Source organism: Mauremys mutica, chromosome 7 (assembly GCF_020497125.1).
Source record: "Mauremys mutica isolate MM-2020 ecotype Southern chromosome 7, ASM2049712v1, whole genome shotgun sequence".
Classification (NCBI taxonomy): Eukaryota; Metazoa; Chordata; order Testudines; family Geoemydidae; genus Mauremys; species Mauremys mutica.
This window is the reverse complement of record NC_059078.1, coordinates 122850072-122867378: the sequence shown is the minus strand read 5'-3', so window position 1 is coordinate 122867378 and position 17307 is coordinate 122850072. Positions and strand designations below refer to the sequence as shown.

General features: G+C 48.7%; 1 protein-coding gene across 6 annotated transcripts in view; it reads left to right on the top strand.

Moving 5' to 3' along the window:
• Window positions 1-16267, top strand: part of SORCS3 (sortilin related VPS10 domain containing receptor 3) — a 465994-nt gene extending 449727 nt beyond the window's left edge. For all 6 annotated transcript variants that reach the window (XM_045025354.1, XM_045025356.1, XM_045025355.1 and 3 more), the window contains 4 exons: window positions 99-198; window positions 4707-4812; window positions 11833-11993; window positions 12670-16267. In XM_045025354.1, coding sequence (XP_044881289.1) covers window positions 99-198; window positions 4707-4812; window positions 11833-11993; window positions 12670-12734 — 432 coding nt within the window. In that variant the 3' untranslated portion in view covers window positions 12735-16267. The remainder of the gene's footprint in view (window positions 1-98; window positions 199-4706; window positions 4813-11832; window positions 11994-12669) is intronic.
• The last annotated feature ends 1040 nt before the right edge of the window (window positions 16268-17307 follow it).

Genomic DNA, 17307 nt, shown 5'->3' with positions numbered 1-17307 from the left:
AAGTTTTAGCCTTCAGAGACTGCATGCGTCCCAAGAGGTTCTGTGGTGCTGATACTGTTGTCCATTTTGACCCCACGTATCTCTGATTGGTTCACCAGGTTGTTGAACTCCTCTTTAATGCTCTCAACCAGAACCTGGTCCAGTTTGAGCTGAAGCCTGGCGTCGAAGTCATCGCGTACGTCACTCAGTTGACGTTAGGTAAGTGTGGAGTCCCACGTAAGTTGTGCTTCCCCTGTTACTTCTCACAGGAGCAGGGACACAGACCAGCACACTACTGGCATATAAATAGATGGACACTGGGGAAAGAGGAGAGTCATTCAGGCTGTGGCAGAGGGAGGATGCAGGTTGGCAACTGCATCCGAGCGCCATCCCAGAATTTTAGGAGGAGCTCCCACTGTGAGCAAAAGAACCCAACCAAAACTGGGTGGTACTGGCACTGCTGCTTGATACGTGGATTGGTTGAGCTAGGTTCTCTGTTTCCTAATGCAAGGGTATGCTCCCCATTACCCGGCCTTCTCCCTCCCCGCACGGGACCCTCCACTAGCCAGTCAGCACTGGAGAAGGGCCAGATCCACACCGTTTGGCTCCAGGTTGGGACTCGAATTGTCAGAGAGTTTGGGCTGCTGTGATGTGGGATCACAGGTTCAGGCCCACGTTTAATCAGAACCTCCAAAGAACTTCCCCTTTGTAACGTTTAACCCCCCTCCTTTAACTTGTTTCCTTCCTCAAAGCTTCCCACACTAAGCCGATACCTTCCCAGCCAAGGAGGGGCTAGATCAACAGAACTCTCCCTCCTTGGCCGGAAGTGTGTTCGCTTAAGCTTTGAGGGGGGGAGATGGTTTAAAGGAGAGGCATAAAACGTTGGAAGGGGAATGTTCTTCAGAGGTGCCCAACCAGCTTCAGAACTTGCTTCCACCAGCCCAACCCTCTCCCGTGACTCTAGGTAGCTCAGCTGAAGAAGAGAAAGAGCTGATTAAACCTCGTGTTAGGCAAATGACTTGGTTAGGCGTTTGCTCCATTCCCTGAAGAAACCCCACACTGTGATAAGAAGCTGCTGGGGCTCTGGGAATGGTTCCCTGGTCTTCGTGGTTAGACCCTGAATTTAACCTTCTGCAGGTGGTTCGCTGGCCCTTAGCTTCCAGTCTGACAACAGAGCATCTGCCCACCCTCAGTTCTTGACGCATGTAAACCATTTACATCGGCCAGGGAAACAGTGTACTCCAGTAGATAGAACAGAGGCCTGAGGTCCTCCTCGGCTGTAATCTTAGCTCTGTCACAGACTCTCTGCACAACCATGGGCAGGTCACCTTGGCCAAAACTTTTGCACCCCTAAGTGGACACCCTTCGGGTCTGATTTCCAGAAGCACTCAACTCCCACAACTTCAATCATAGCCAATGGGAGTTGGGGTGCTCTGTGCTTCTGAAAATCAGCTCCAAGGTATCTTCAGTAGGGGGCCCAAAATCTGAGACATGCAAAGTCTGCTGCTGCTTTTTAAAATGTGAGAGGTAGTTGCTCTGTGCCTCAGTTTACCCACTTATAAAAATACCATCATTGTGAGGCTTAGTTAATTAATGCATTAATATCTGGAAAGTGTTTTGAGACACTCAGATGAAAGATCTTTTATAAGGCCCTGATCCAGAGCCCAGGGAAATCAGAGGGAGCATTTACATTGACTTCCATGGGCATTGGATCAAGCCCTTATTGCTAGTTAGATGTGGGGCACTGGGGTGGGGGAGAGAGACCAAGCCACTCAAGAATAGCCCATAGCCTCTGTGATTAGGGGCACTCGTGTAGGGTGTGAGAGATTCAGGTTCCAGTTCCTGCTCTGCTTGATTCAGACCAGCGACATCAGCCTGGGGCTCCCATGCCCCAGATGAGTGCTCTAACAGCTGAAGTCTCTGTCTTTGTCCAGAAATTCCATCCTGGACCTGAGAAACCTTCCCAATGGAAGTTCCATCGAGGCTGATACAGTCACATGAAAAGTTTAGATTTCAATAAATCATCATTTTCCAACAAGAAAACATTTCCCCGCAAAATTCCCAGCCGGTTCTTTCCTCGCTATAACAGTCCTATACAGGAAGCTGCTGCTCTTTCAGTGAGCATGGAACGTAGGAGAGGGAAATCTCGGCATCTGGTGGAGGAACACTTGCCCTGAGAGTGACCCATCTCTACAAATTAGCCCTCATTAAGATTAAGCACTGGCTATCCATCTCCATCTTCACACAACATCATAACGGGTCCCCTCCAACCTCGGCAGCCCTGCAGCCCCCCCTGACGCGGTGCTCTTAGTGAGAGATGAAAAGCCAGAGAGCTTTTAGCTTTTGCTCTTGCTGGCCATCTCTTGCAAGTACCTGGCCAGGTCCGACTGGCAATATCTCAATGGGATTTCTGGTTCCCGTTGAGTTTGTCCCATAGAATAATGAGATTCACATTCCTCATTCATGAAACGTTCAGAGAGCCAACAACTAGCTTAGACCATGGCTTGTGACCTCTCTCCCACCTACTGTCCTTGCTCAGGCCATAGGTGGCCGTGGGCAGCCGGACACTGGTTAATTTAAGTCATTGAGATTGCTTTTATTCAGAAGCAAATTCCTTCTCGGTGGTATAAACATAAGGCTCCACAACAACAACAAAAAGCCCCTTTCAGACTGTTCCCTCTGGGGGAGACCCTGATGGTCAGGGGTGGACAGCCGGTTAGAATTAAAGTGTCAGATCTGTACCCAGATCCCCAAGTTCAGGATTCAGTATTTGTTATAGATACTGCAACTGAAAAATTCAGCTCCAGGTGAAGATTCTGCACAGCCTTCCAGCCTCCCACAATCTAGGGCTGTTTGGGTCTGAGCTTTTGCTTCAGGTCCCTCCCTTTACCGCGTTTAGATTCAGGAGCTCCAGCCCTTTTCCAGGAATGAGAGTCTGAGCCAAGCTTTCCGCAGGCTGGGTGCTTCCGTGAAAGTCAGAGGGAGTTCTGAGAACAGGATGCCGGCAGTACCAGCCCCTTCGATTGTAAGAATCGGGGCAGGGACCATGAGTGGCTTGGTCCGTGTAGACACCTCCATATCTGCAGTGCTATATAAGCAATGGAGAGTTGTAATAATGAACCCGGATCAAATGTTCTTTGCAGGTCCAGGAAAGTTCAGCTGCTACTTAAAATCATTTGCAAGAAGCTAAGTGCTGGGATTAAACTCAGGAGTTCTTAGTTCTCAGTCCCAGTCTTGCACACTGACCACTAAGCCATGAGAATTCTGCCCCAGTCAAGCTGTGGGAGCAAATACCCACACAAGGCACTACATACACTCTATTATAAACCACCCAAACCATATCAAAACAGGCAGGTCAGCGCTGCAAACTGCTGTGAAATTTAGGAAGCAGTAGGAGGCTGTTTGGTTGGAGGGGTTTTGCTTTGGGCTCATCTCCAGCATAAGCTAACAAAATAACATCTCAGCACCAGTTTTATAGAATCACCCTTCAAAACCTTTATGCCTCTGCTCCAGCCCCAGTGAAAGCTTCAAACGAGACAGCCCGAAGAGTTAACTTGGGAGCAGTTAGTTTGTTTGAGCACAGCCTGCTTTTGCCTTGTTATCAGGAGCTGTTACAGGGCAGCACCAGCTCAAATAGGAGCTTCTCTTTCGAAGCAGGGGAATTGATTTGTCTCATACCAGCTGGCTTTGCTCAAACAGCATGTCCCATGCAGCAGAGATAGGAAAGCAGACGCGGCAAAGAGAGAACCAGGTTCGGCTGCCTGGCGCTTTCAAGGCTGATTCCTCACTCTGGCACTTCGAGTGCAGAAGGTGGGGCCCGCAAGGACTCTAAAAATTAATACTGGCCACTCCAGGCTGCTATTAAACTCCCAAGGTTATAGCTTCTCTCTGACCTTGGATGGGTAGATGCTTCCACCACCCAAATGCAAAACCCCTTGGAACTCAGGAAGGCGCACTTGGGAATTCCTTCCTGTGTGGTACCCTCAAGCCCCTTCACCCTCCCCGTCCCCTGGGGAAGAGCTGAGAAAGGAAAACCAAGAAATCAGCTGTTACCACCAGCTAATTAAAAAACAACATGTGCACAAACCTCTTAGGACACCAAAAATCCAATCCTGTTCTTAAAAAAGGTAAATATGACTAAAAACAAAAAGAAAGAAAATACGTCTGGATCTTAGGCTTTTACTAGATTTAAAAATCCCACTTACAAAAATTAAACATGGAGAATAACTTTCTTGAGGACCAGCTTAAAGGTGACAAGCAAAACAAAAGCATTTGGGTTAGCACAGAGGAGACCACTAGCCATAAGAAATAAACCTAATCACGTCTTCCTACACATTTTCTAATCTACTTGCATAGCTGGGTTTCCAAATAAGCATTCTCTAGGTATGATTCTGATGATTTTCATACCTGGCCTTCAGCTTCTCACAGCCTAACTGCTGCCCTGTTCCCTCTTCCCCGGAGAACAACAACAGACACAAAGGGAAAGTTTTTGCCCAGTTTTAAAAAGTTTGGCCAGGTGCCCACTCCTTTCCTTTACCTGCGGACTTTTTAACCCTTTACAGGTAAGGCAAGTAGAGAACAGCTCCTAACAGGGATTTCACAGCTAACTGGCAGGCTGGGTGTCCAGAAAAGGGAGCTCCCTCCCGCCCCCTTTCAGTTATCACAGGTGCCCAGACCCCCCTGGTTAATGGCTTCCCAATATAATTGTCTGCCCTTTCTCTTTGCAGCGCCGCTCGTGGACTCCAGCACCGGGCACAGCAGTTCGGCGATGTTGATGTTGTTGTCTGTGGTCTTTGTCGGCTTGGCTGTTTTTTTAATCTACAAATTTAAAAGGTATGTTGAGAAGCTATCCAGGGAGGCAGCTGTTTCCAGGGAAGCCTGGCAAAGGGATGCTGAAAATCCGGCGTTTAGAGCGGGAGAGCTTTGCTCCTTGGTATGGGGGCTCTACGATTGAATGGTAGGTGGGATTTGGGGCCAGAACCTCCTTTGACCTGTATAGTTCCCTTGTCTTCTGTGGAGCTGTGTCAGTTTCCATCAGCTGGAAATCCAGCCTCTTGGCTTCCGTGCAGCTACCCTGATTTACATCAGCTGAGTATGTGATCCACTGCATTCAGTGGTGCTCCACCTGTTTACCTCAGCTGAGAAGTTAGCCCTTGGTTTAGACTGATTTAGGAGTCTAAATCAGCTGTGCCAGACGCTGGACTTGCTGCCACGTTTCCAGTAGGCCAGGCAGTCGAAGGTACTGCCAAGTGGACAATGACTTACCCGGGTACAAGGTGCACATACAGCACATCCAAAATATGGCCGCCCATTAGGATTGCAGACCTGCAGTGTTCTGCTGTGTTTGGACAGCTGGGACCTAGTGACGTTTTCTTATCTTAGCGATGATGGACAATGATTTACATAACGGGGGGTGGAAGGACAGAGGATAACCTGAGGTTTTCCCAGCTCCGTTCTGCACTTCTCTGCACTTTGCATTGGTGCTCACGCGTACAAAAAGCAAGAATAAAGCAAACATCTCCCAAGGGCGTAGCGTTTTACAGCCGCTTTGCACAGGTGGAGACACAGGAGAATCAGGCCTTTGATATTTGTTTCCTGTTGCTGCCTGGTCCCAGGAGATGAGCTTTGTCTCCACGTGTTGCTCAACACAGTTAATCTCTGTATTCAGCCTGAATGCAATGTCGCCCCTCCCCTGCTGAGTGCTAGCATTAGAATGCCATTGAGCAGGGTACACATGATGTTGTGGGAGCCAGTGTTAATCACCTTCTGTCTCTTCCACATCACGTCTGTCCCACTCTCAAATCAACAGATGACTTTTTTTCCCACGTAACTCACTGTGAATGCTCATTAGGACCTGAAAAATCAAGCTGTGTCTTGCATCAGCGCTGGAGACGGGCTTGAACCAGGACCCGAGTTTGAAAAGCCCTCGGTGTAGAGGGCCCGGGGGATGTTCAAAATCCAAATTCAGCGGATCATTCGGTATCCGTAGATATCATGGAACCTGCCACCATCTCCCGCAGCTGTCGTGACCCGACAGGGAGCTTGTCTGTGTCTGACACGCAGAGAACAGATACTTCCATGTTAAGTGCGAAGGTGCCGGAACCAGACTTTAATATAAACACCCCGTTCCCGAGCAGCAGTCAGGACATGCATTGTGTTCATTATACTGTGCTGTCTCGAGTTATCAAAGAAAACTATGGGGCAAGTGTGATTTGTTTGCTGAATGGCTGCCTAATGGGGATGCGTCTTAGGCAGATGGAGCTTCTTAGGGTAATCTTTGCACCCAGTAAGGTTCCTGCCGTGTTAAATGTGCTGCATGCCCAGATCCAGCCCTGCAGCTGTTTGTACTGTACTGGAACTACAGATTGGATCTGATTTGTTGATTCCAGGCATGAATACGTTTTAAGCTTCTAACTCTCAGAGCAGAGCCTTTCTCTCTGATGCTTCTTCGGCACCATGGAAGGTTGTGCCTTCTAAGGCATTACTGGGTTGTAGACAGGCTGGGGTCTCGAGTGTGGAAAGCAGTCACTCAGAGGGGACTGGACTATATGCTCCAGATTGAAATCAATATCGTTGTCCTTATAAAAAGGAACGGCCGCTCGTTTCTGAGCTTTTTAAATTGAAATTGACTGGCACCGTCGCCGAAGGGCTTGATTCAAAGCCCACTGAAGTCAATGGGAATCGAGTGCTCTGATCCTACGTCCCTTGAAGTGAGTGGGGAAGCTTCCATTGATTTCAGGAGAGTAGGATCAAGCCCTTAGTGCCCAGGTTTTTCCTCTGCTCAGATGCAGCGTTTCAGCCTCCTACGCTTGTCAAGTCGATGGCACAAAGCCACTTCACTGTTACTCTCTGCTCCCGCGCTGTGCTGAAAGGCAGCTTGCCAACGGAGTGCCAGCCCTGCTCCTGTGCATGGGATGCTATTCCAGGGACAGGAGGTGCAGTGAGATGACACCTCCGTCCTAGAATGTGAGGACCACAGGCTGGACTTCTATCGAACCTTCCTCTCGGAGTGATGCAAAATCCCAAATCTTTCCTCCCCTGCCTGTGGCCCCACAGGAGGCTTTCTGATTGAGTTGTGTCTGGGGCTTGGTAAAAGGGGAGCGGGCTAGTAAAGAGAAGTCAGTGCTCGGGGGCCGGAGGACCCCTGGGAGAAAAATAGTTGGTGCTCAGCACCCACCTGCCAATTGGCTGTTTGGTGGGTCCCACCGATCAGCTGTTCAGCGGCGGGTGGGAGGCGCTGGGAGGAGGGGTGGAGCAAGGGCGGGAAGAGGCGGGCAGGGCCTGCGGGAAAAGGGGTGGAGTGGGGCTGGGACCTGGAGGTGGAGCAGGTGTGGAGCACCCACCCGGGAAGAAGAAAGTCAGCACCTGTGCAAAGAGGTACCAGGCAGCTTGGCAAAGGGGGGCCACATTCCAGTGTGTGCAGAAAGATAACCCCAATGCCACAGCATCCGCGGCATCCTAAATGCAGCCTCTCTGAACCTGGCCACCCCCCTGAAAAGTGCTCCCCACCTTATATGCCCTCCCCACCTCCCCAGGCGGGAGCATTACACAGGTGCCTGGTATGACTTTGCTGTGCCCCAGGGGTGGGGAACCCAGACCCTACACTCTCTCCAAAGATGTGGGGCAGGACAGGTCTGAGCTGTAGCACCCCAGTGTGGTTAAATCAGAGCTTGTTAAACCGGTGCTGGGACTACGTTATTAGCTGCTTTGTCCAAACCAGCACACGCCACTGCAAATGACAAAGGTTGGGGTGAAATCCGGAACCCCGAGTGCCGGGTAACGGAGCAGAAAACACGCTCAAACCCCAAGCCCGCTGCCTCTTTGGCTTCGAAATTAAAGCATGCAGCAGCTGTCGACGGAGAAATGGGCGTAAAGTAAATGCTCGTCTCCCACTTCCTCCGAGCTGTCGGTCCATCGGCAGTGTGTACTTTTCTGATTAGCTAGAATTACTGTCTGAATACCGAGCTTCTGTTTAGAGAAGGGGGGAGCATGTGGCTGCATGAATGTTTAATTCTGCAGATTTATAGAATTGGCACGCCGCTGGCTTCCACGCAGCCTCCTTATTATGAGTCCGCAAGTAATAGACTCAGCAGACGCGTTAGAGATCCCTGCTGCAACCTCTTGGAACCCTGGCTGTGAAAGGAGTGTGTGTATGTGGAGGGGATCAGAGAATCATAGGACTGGAAGGGACCTCGGGAGATCATCTAGTGTAGATCCCTGCACTCATGGCAGGACTGATTATTATCTAGACCATCCCTGACAGGTGTTTGTCTAACCTGCTCCTAAAATCTCCAATGATGGAGATTCCAAACCTCCCTTGGCAATTTATTCCAGTGCTTAACCACCCTGATGGTTAGGAAGTTTTTCCTAATGTCTAACCTAAACCACCCTTGCTGCAATTTAAGCCCGTTGCTTCTTGTTGTATCCTCAGAGGTTAAGGGGAATAATTTTTCTTCCTCCTCCTTGTAACAATCTTGTATGTAGGTGAAAACTGTTATCATGGCCCCTCTCAGTCTTCTCTTCTCCAGACTAAACAAACCCAATGTTTTCAATCCTCCTTCAGAGGTCATGTTTTCTAGACCTTTAATCATTTTTGTTGCTTTTCTCTGGACTTTCTCCAATTTGTCCACATCTTTCCTGAAATGTGGCTCCCAGAACTGGACACAATACTCCAGTTGAGGCCGCATCAGCGCATAATTATTACTTCTTGTGTCTTGCTTACAACACTCCTGCCAATACATCCCAGACGGATGTTTGCTTTTTTTGCAACAGCATCACACTGTTGACTCATATTTAGCTTGTGATCCACTATGAGCCCCAGATCCCTTTCCACACTGTTCCCTCCTAGGCAGTCATTTCCCATTTTGTATGTGTGCAACTGATTGTTCCTTCCTAAGTGGAGTACTTTGCATTTGTCCTTATTGAATTTCATCCTATTTACTTCAGACCATTTCTCCACTTTGTCCAGATCATTTTGAATTTTAATCCTATCCTCCAAAGCACTCGCAACCCTCCCAGCTTGGTATCATTGGCAAACTTTATAAATGTACTTTCTATGCCATTATCTAAATCATTGATGAAGATCTTGAACAGAACTGTATCCAGAACTGATCCCTGCGGGACCCCACTCATTATGCCCTTCCAGCATGACTGCAAACCACAGATAGCTACTCTCTGGGAAGGGTTTTCAACCAGTTATGCACCCACCTTATAGTAGCTCCATCTAGGTTGCATTCCGTTTATGAGACGGTCATGCGAGACAGTATCAAAAGTTTTACTAAAGTCAAGATATACCACATCTACTGCTTCCCCCCATCCACAAGGTTTGTTTCCCTGTCAGAGAAAGCTATTGGGTTGGTTTGACAGGATTTGTTCTTGACAGATCCATGCTGACCCTTACTTATCACCTTATTATCTTCTAGGTGAAACCGATTGCTTCATTATTTGATCCATTATCTTTCCGGGTACTGAAGTTAAAGTGACTGGTCTGCGATTCCCTTGCTTATAGCTTGGCACTGGATTTGCGCCTCTGGGGGACTCTGAGGGCAGATGTGTGATGGGATAATGCAGGGGGGGTTGTTTGTGTGTGTGGATTTGTTTCCTCTCTGGTTCCCAGAGGCAGCTGCAGGCTTTGTTCTACGCAGCAGCAGAGAACTCTCTTACACACACACACCCCGCTCACAGTTTAAGACAGTAACTTTCCTACTGCTGCTTCCTTTGAAAACAGAGCTGAGATTCCCTGCAGCTACAGGCTCCTCTGGAGTGTTCTGGGCCCTTTGACCCTAACTGGAGTTTTCCTGTTCACTCTCAAACCTTGATTGGACTGTTCCAGCCCTTTCAGGGTCTGGTTCCCTTCACCCGATGGATAGAGCCTTCTCCTACCCCTTATCCATTGCTGGAGAGTTTTGCACCATCTTCCTGGTGTACTCTTCCCCTCCATTCCTTGCTGGACTTGTTTTCACCTTACACCTGGTTGGGTCTATTCTATTCTTCTCCTGCCCATTTACCCTGCTTGGTTCATTCTTTGTCCATTATTATTATCAAAAATTCTTGGGTATAGTTGGTGGCTGTTGTTTTATTCTCCAGCTGTCACTGGTGGTGGCGGTGGGAATCTCTGGCCTGTATTGGTTGGGAAAGCAGCCTCCAGAATACGAATGGAATGTAAGCAGGGCTGTTTACCTGAGTCTGCAGACAGCCTACACTAATAGCTCCCAGGTGTGAGCCTCCCAGTCATCTCCGCAAGGTGTGGACACCAAAGCCTCGTGGTGAGCATTGGCCTGTAAGCACCGTTAACGCTTTTGCTGCTGATCAAGGCATGCAGTTTACAATCACAGAACTGCGATGTGTGGACTTTGCTGTAGAATAGAGACGCGTGTTACATTTTTAAGTGATAGCCTCATGAGCCGAAGCTCACCTTTCCCTGCCAGGTGTTCGGTGAGCCCTGTTCCTTAGCAGTGCATACTCAGGCTGAGCAGGTGGCTGCACTTAGCAGAGGTTGCTCTTTTTCTCCCGAAAGAGATGGGGAAAGAGAGAGTGTGAGGGGCTTGGTCAACACTTGTAGATGCGGCTACATCAACAGAAGAGTACCACTAGTGAAAACCCTCCTGTTGGTGTAAGCTGTGTCTACTCTGCAAGGCTGTGCCAAATCTCCATAGTGAAGAAATACCCTGAGAGAGAGAGAGAGAGAGCATGGGGATTCAGGAGGAGAACATTAACACTTTTCACTGCTCCTGAACATGACACATATATCCTGATGTCTGTTGATAACAAAGAAATGTCAAGTTAACATGACAGCACGGGAGATTTGGAGCCGGAATCTCACTGGTGTAAATCAGCACAGAGCTAGTGAGGTCAATAGGGCCGAGCCAATTTACACCCGAGAGGATCTGACTCTTTTTGGCAGCAAAGAAGTTAACATCCAGAGGTGGCCCTTGACAGAGCTTCCTTTGGAGCCATCATCTGTTGCTCTGCCTTATGCCTGGAGTGGCACAAATGGGGTCATTTCAGAGGGGTGGGTTATCTAAAAGCCAGCTTCCGGGAGGGGACTACACACAAACCCCACTAACAAGCTCTGGGATGCAAACACTGTTCCTATTGGTCTGAAATGGCCAGTCCTTCTAGGGGTCATCCACTCTTCAGGCAGGTCACTTATTTCTCCACACATCCCCGTTCCTCACCTGCAAACGGAGGGTAATAAAACCGTTCTTCTGCCTTTTCCCTGTCTTATCAATTCTGATTAGTAGCTCTTTGGGGCAAGGACCATTTCTTACTATATGTATGTGCAACACCTAGCAATGGAGCTTGGTGGAAGCATCCAAGTGCTACCAGAATCCAAAGGATGATAATTCGTTGGTCAGTCACTAAAGAGCCAACATACTCTCCATATGATGTCGCATCCTGCTAGGTGCTAAACACCCCTGAGAGGTGCTGGGTGCGTTTAACTCCTATGGGAATCAGTGGGCGTTTCCTTGGCAGCTTGAAGGATCAGGCTCCGTGACTCCAGCATGCTTTCCCTAGGCATAGAATAGTTCATCGCCACAGTGTCTTGGTTACCACGCCATGGGGGTTATTCCTGGTTTGGGCAGGGATGGTGTCCCTAGCCTCTGTTTGCCAGAAGCTGGGAATGAGCGACAGGGGATGGATCACTTGATGATTCCCTGTTCTGTTCATTCCCTCTGGGGCACCTGGCATCGGCCACTGTCAGAAGACAGGATACTGGGCTAGATGGACCTTTGGGCCGACCCAGTATGGCCGTTCTTATGTTCTTATGGTTTAATTGCTCTAATGAACTCAGTTCTGCAATGCCAAAGATCACCACCTAAAAAATGCCTCTTGCTTCCCTTTCCCGGGCAGGAAAATCCCGTGGGTTAACATCTACGCTCAAGTCCAGCACGACAAGGAACAGGAGATGATCGGTTCCGTCAGCCAAAGCGAAAGTGCCCCCAAGATCGCGCTGAGTGAGTTCACTGACCCTGAGGAGCTAATGGAGAAAGAACTGGACACACGGGTTATAGGTAAGGCACGACTGCCTCTCGGCGAGCAGTGATCAACCTGGAGAGCACGCTGGCCCTGGAGAGACTTGCAGAATCCAGGTCACCAGGGTTCAGGAAACCAAATGGACAATGGCCTGGGTAGCAAAGGCACCTCAGGGTGTGAATGGGAAGGGACACCTCGCTGCGGGGGGTTCGTATTCACGTGCACAGAGTTGAACTGATGGCCACATCTTGGGTCAGGAAGAAGTTCCCCTCCAGAGCCGGGAGCTTAGGTTATGTTGCACTTTCCTCTGTTCTCGGCCTTTTCCATACTGGGATTCCCCCTTCCCCGCTAGCCGGGACCCCACTGCCATTTGGCGATGTGTGATGGCTTGGTGGGGAGGGGTGTTGTGAGCCTCCCACATGTGTGTGTGATCTGGACTCCCATGATGTTGGGGTGGGGGATTCAGCCCAAGGCTGGGAACCCTTGAGCAAGCCCAGTTAGGTTCAGGTGGGCATATCCCATGTGATCAGTTTCCTACTATTGCAAGAAGTGTGGGGTCCATCTCCCCACCAGCCACCGAATTCTCTCCCTAGGCTCGGGACTGTGTCCTGCTGCACTGTGGCTCATCTGTACCCATTGCCCGTGGGCAAGAGGCGACAGACTGGGCCGTTTCCTGACCTACCCTGACCCTTTTCTCCCTCTTGTCTTCCGCAGGAAGCATCTCAACAATTGCTAACAGCGAAAGCACAAAGGAAATCCCCAACTGCACTAGTGTTTAATAGCGAGAATCCACTTGGTCTACAGCATTTCTGGCTTTTTATTTGTAATTATTATTATTATTGTTATAATTATTATTATTAAAAAAAGAAAATGATGCATCATTATCATCATTTGGGGGCGGGGCTGGGAAGAGGTGTTTTGTTTACCAGGGCCACATTCATAAACAGCAGGTAGATGTTTAGCATTTGGAAAATTCCCATTGGTTAAACATAACGATTGTAGGCCAAGACTACGGGGCTAAGGGATTTGAGTGCCTGGTTTGAGTTAAAATTACTGGGAATCACGTGTCTAAATCCCCTAGGTGGATCTGAACGCCTCAGCTGAACTATTGCAGGCAAACAATCCACTTCCCGCCTCCACGCTCTGCAGTAAATCAACAGCCTAAGACACGGGAGTTGAGTCTGCAACGTGCGGAGTGCCCTCAGCTCCCAATGATCCTTAGCCGGATCAGGCCCACTCAATTGACTCTCCTTGTCCTTTGATGGGGAAACAAACTGAGTGACGTTAACCATTTGGGTTCTGAAGCTGGCGAGGGGGATGCACAAGTTTATGAATGAGGCTCCAACCTGTGCATGTGACTGGTGAGGATACCGATGGCATACTGTAGATAATTCCAGTGTAAATAACTTTTTATTTCTTGGGAAACAATTTAATGTTTAGTAAAAGAAAAGTTTAAAATAAAACCCACCCCCCCACACAAACACACCAACCAGCCCACCAAGGACCCCATGTGAGTTCTTGCGTGACACATGGGTTCTGAATATATTCCAGTTGTCTGTCGTATTTAACTCTTGCATCGCTATGTTCCATGGTGATTTTTCTTTTTGCATAACAGGAAGGATTTTTTTTAGGGGGAGAATGATTTTAAGAGGCAGGAACGAGGATTTCATAGCACGCTTTAACAATGCGCAGTGGTTTTTCACCCCAGTTCTACGCTAAGCCACTGCCCGTAGACTTCCAGTGCAGAATCTGGTGTCACAGGGTAGAGAACATGACGGAAGTGAGGAGAAAGGATCTTGATCTCAATGATGGGCAAACCTCATAGTAGTTGGGTTTGAACAGGCTTCCGAAAGCCGGGCCTGATCCTACAACCCCTGCTCGCAATAGGCCAGATTCTGATATCCTTATTCGCACTGAGGAGTACTTTTGAGTAGTCTCTCTGAAGTCATGCTCTGGAGGCCAGAGCACTTCCACGTGAGTAAAGGTATTGGAATGTGGCCTGATGCAATACTGCATGTAATTAGGGACTGTTTGGGGGAATAAGGGTTGCAGGTTCAAGCCTGGTGCAGAGCTGAATCTACATTTTCTCCAAACCTCTTGAGGCTGCAAAATTGAGCTGGGGTTCTCCTAGAAAGAGGCTTCCTTACCAGGCTTCCAGGGCAGCTGCTTGCAAGCCTAGCTGGAAATGCTGCATGAACAACTTTTGATGGTTGGTGCTGCTTGGTCAAACTATGGCATGAGGAAAAGCAGCATGAAAATGGGTTCAGAGGATGGGAAGTTCTCTGCAGGTTTTAGAGCCTTCTGAGCTCTTTGGTTCCGGTTCCGAACTGGGAGAGCGTTCCAAGTGGGAGGAAATGGGGAAGATGCTAAAAATGAGCCCAGTCCTGCCAGGGCCCAAAGGGAGCGGAGGAGAGTGCCTGGCTGGGACACCTTTAGGCGATGCTCAGCCTCTTGCAGGATTATAGAAAGCAGAGGTGGGCTCTATGTCAACTCCAGCTCCAAGCCTCCCTGAAGTTTGGGGTGTTTGGATACAGCGTTCCAGTTCGTCTCCAACGTACCCGCAGAGCTGAGCAGGAGGCTAAGATTTCAAGCACCCTGGAAGTGTTACTAGCGTCATATGCCTAGGGCTCTGTTCATCAGACGAAAGGTGGTTCAAGGATCTTTATGGGGAGAAAAGCAGCTGCTATTTCAAGATTCAATCAAACCAGGCAAATTTAGGGAAATGGCATTGTGTGAAACGTTAAAGCAAAACAACCTCAAACCACCGCTGCTCCCATTCTAATCCGCCACTTAACAAGCTTGATGTCCTTTCCATCCGTTTAAAAATAATTTCCCTCACCCCGTCACTTCTGCTCTAGTTCCTGATGCAAACCAGAGACTGATGGCTGTGCTTTGCTCGCTGACCTTGTGTTTCCATCCATCACATGAGCATACACTGGTTCTGTTATGGTATCCTTGCGACCGAAACCCCAAAGTGTTTTACAGTAATGGGCCAATCTGCTGATAATACTGTCACGGCAGCGCCATTATTTTCAAATAGGGGTGTGTGTGTGTGTGCGTGTGCGTGTGCGCGCGCCATTCGCCCTACTCAGAATTTTGGCGGAGCTTTTGTGAGCGGCTGAGCAGAGAAATGGCCCTTGTTTCCTGCCAAACCATTGTACCAAATGATTTTCACTTTGAACGTTTTCAGAGAATTTTAGAGGGGTTTTTTTTTCCCCAGTGAAATGAATTTTTTCATTTGGATTTGATTCAGTACAAAAAAAAATGCATGTGGGGTTCCTCTCCCCCCTTCACCTTTTTCTGCCTTTCCCCCTTGCACATTGGGGCGGCAAGGAAACATGAGAAGGGAGGGGAACCCACAAAAAATGAGTAATTTTGGTATTTGGGAGAGCTGGGAAATAGGACCATTTTTAAATGATGCAAAGATTTGGCACCAAAAACGCCGTATCGGTCACAAAGCCGTGCTTGTGTTGAGGGAACGTTTCAAGCATCTCTAGTCCTGAGCAAACTTCAGCTTCCGTGGGACTTAGTGGGAACCGGGGGTGGGGGTGATCCAGAGCTTCCTGAAACCAATGGGAGTTTCTCCACAGAGTTCAATGAGCTTTGGCTCAGGCCCTGAGACTGCCTGCTCACGTGCTCTTAGCGTCCATCACCCAGTCGCTGGGAGGCGTAGTTCTCCGCTTAGGTAGCCATGCACACGCTAGCTCTGCTCAAGCTAGCTCCTAAATATAGCAGCGTGGGCACAGCAGGGTGGCGTGGCAGATGGCCGAGCTAGCACATCTGGGGATTCACCTCCTAGCTGTGGTGTAGTTATTGGGCCCTCGGTTCAGCCCATCCCAAGTGCTTTTTATTAAAATAATAGAACAATGGGCAAAGAGCACTGAGCTATTTGAAGCTCATCTGAGTCATAATGTTGGCTGGAACTAGCCTCCCTCACAGCTGCTGCAGAATGGGGTGTGGCCACAGTAAAGGGTGTGGCCAGAGCACACTTGTACTCTGGTAATCCCTGGTTGCAGCCACCATCAGTTAAGCAGCCCTGAGGTAGCTCTAAATTGCTCCAGGAGCCCAACCAGCCACTGCTTAGTCCTGGGGATCGGAGAAGTGCAAAGGTGGCACAAATCCTCATTCTTCCCTTTGGCACCTGCCTGTATCACCCTTGAGGAGCAAGGTCAGAAACTCTGGTTTCTTTTGAAGAGTTTTAAAAGAAAATCCCTCCTTTTATGTTGTAAGGATTAAATGGGGCAGACAATTGCAATCCTCCTATTAAACACGGTAATACAAATGCATGTCACATATATACATATATATAAATACTGGTCTTGGTTTTCTTGTTCCATTTGAATATTTCTACTGTAAAAAAGGCAGTGGTTTTGAAATTGTTGAAAATAAATGTATTTTTGTACATCAGAGCTACCCAAAGCTGCTCTTTTCATTCACTCTTCATTTCATTCACCCTAGAACAGAGTTTCTAAATGGGTCGGTCGTCACCTCTGCCAGGGGGCGAGGTCTGAGGCCTTGAAAATGTCATTGCACTCGAAAGCAAAGGAAAAAATGTCGCCCCTTCTCACCTACCTGTTTGGGTGCAATTCTTAGTTTTTGGTTGAATGGCAGCATATTGGAATGAGGCCCATTTATGTGCATCTGACTTGTTAACCCGTAACATCAGCAGTGTACTGGCGTGGCATGTAAAGCCACATGGGGGCAGTGCTGTGTGTGTCCCTTGGGAGAAGAGGCCTTTAAGTCAGTTGGGGGGGGGAAATATGAATTAAAAAAAAAAAGTATCCTTCCCACAGTGGGGCAAGGAACCAGATCAGAACATCACCCAAACCCAGCCCTCCTCGCCAGTTACTGATCTGCTTAGTAGCCACTCTGGGGGCCAGGCAGCTAATTGAATCTTGGCAGTCGCTATTTACCTTCCGCGTTTGCTGCTGCTATGCCGCTGGCAGTGGTTTATTACACTAACTCTCCATAAAGCAACACACTGCCCTGCCTGCCCCGACAAAGGCGCTTTGTGGGATCCTGTCTGTGCCACTGGTAAAGCTGACTGAAAAAACTGAAATGACACATTTGCCCTTTGGACAATGGTGCTGTGTTACCATCACATTTTTCCATGAGGAAAGATTAATTTCTAATACCGAGTCCTGCCTCAGTGCAGGGGGCTGGACTGGATGACGACCATGGTCCCTTACAGGCCTCCATTTCTACGATTCTACGGTTCATCTACTTGGCCGTTGGAAAAAAGCAAAATGAAATGAAATCAAATTAATGTTAATCTCTGCCTTATGGGCACCTCCTGGGAGTTGTGGTTTCCACTCCCATGAGCCATTACAGACGCTCAGCCACAAACTGAGA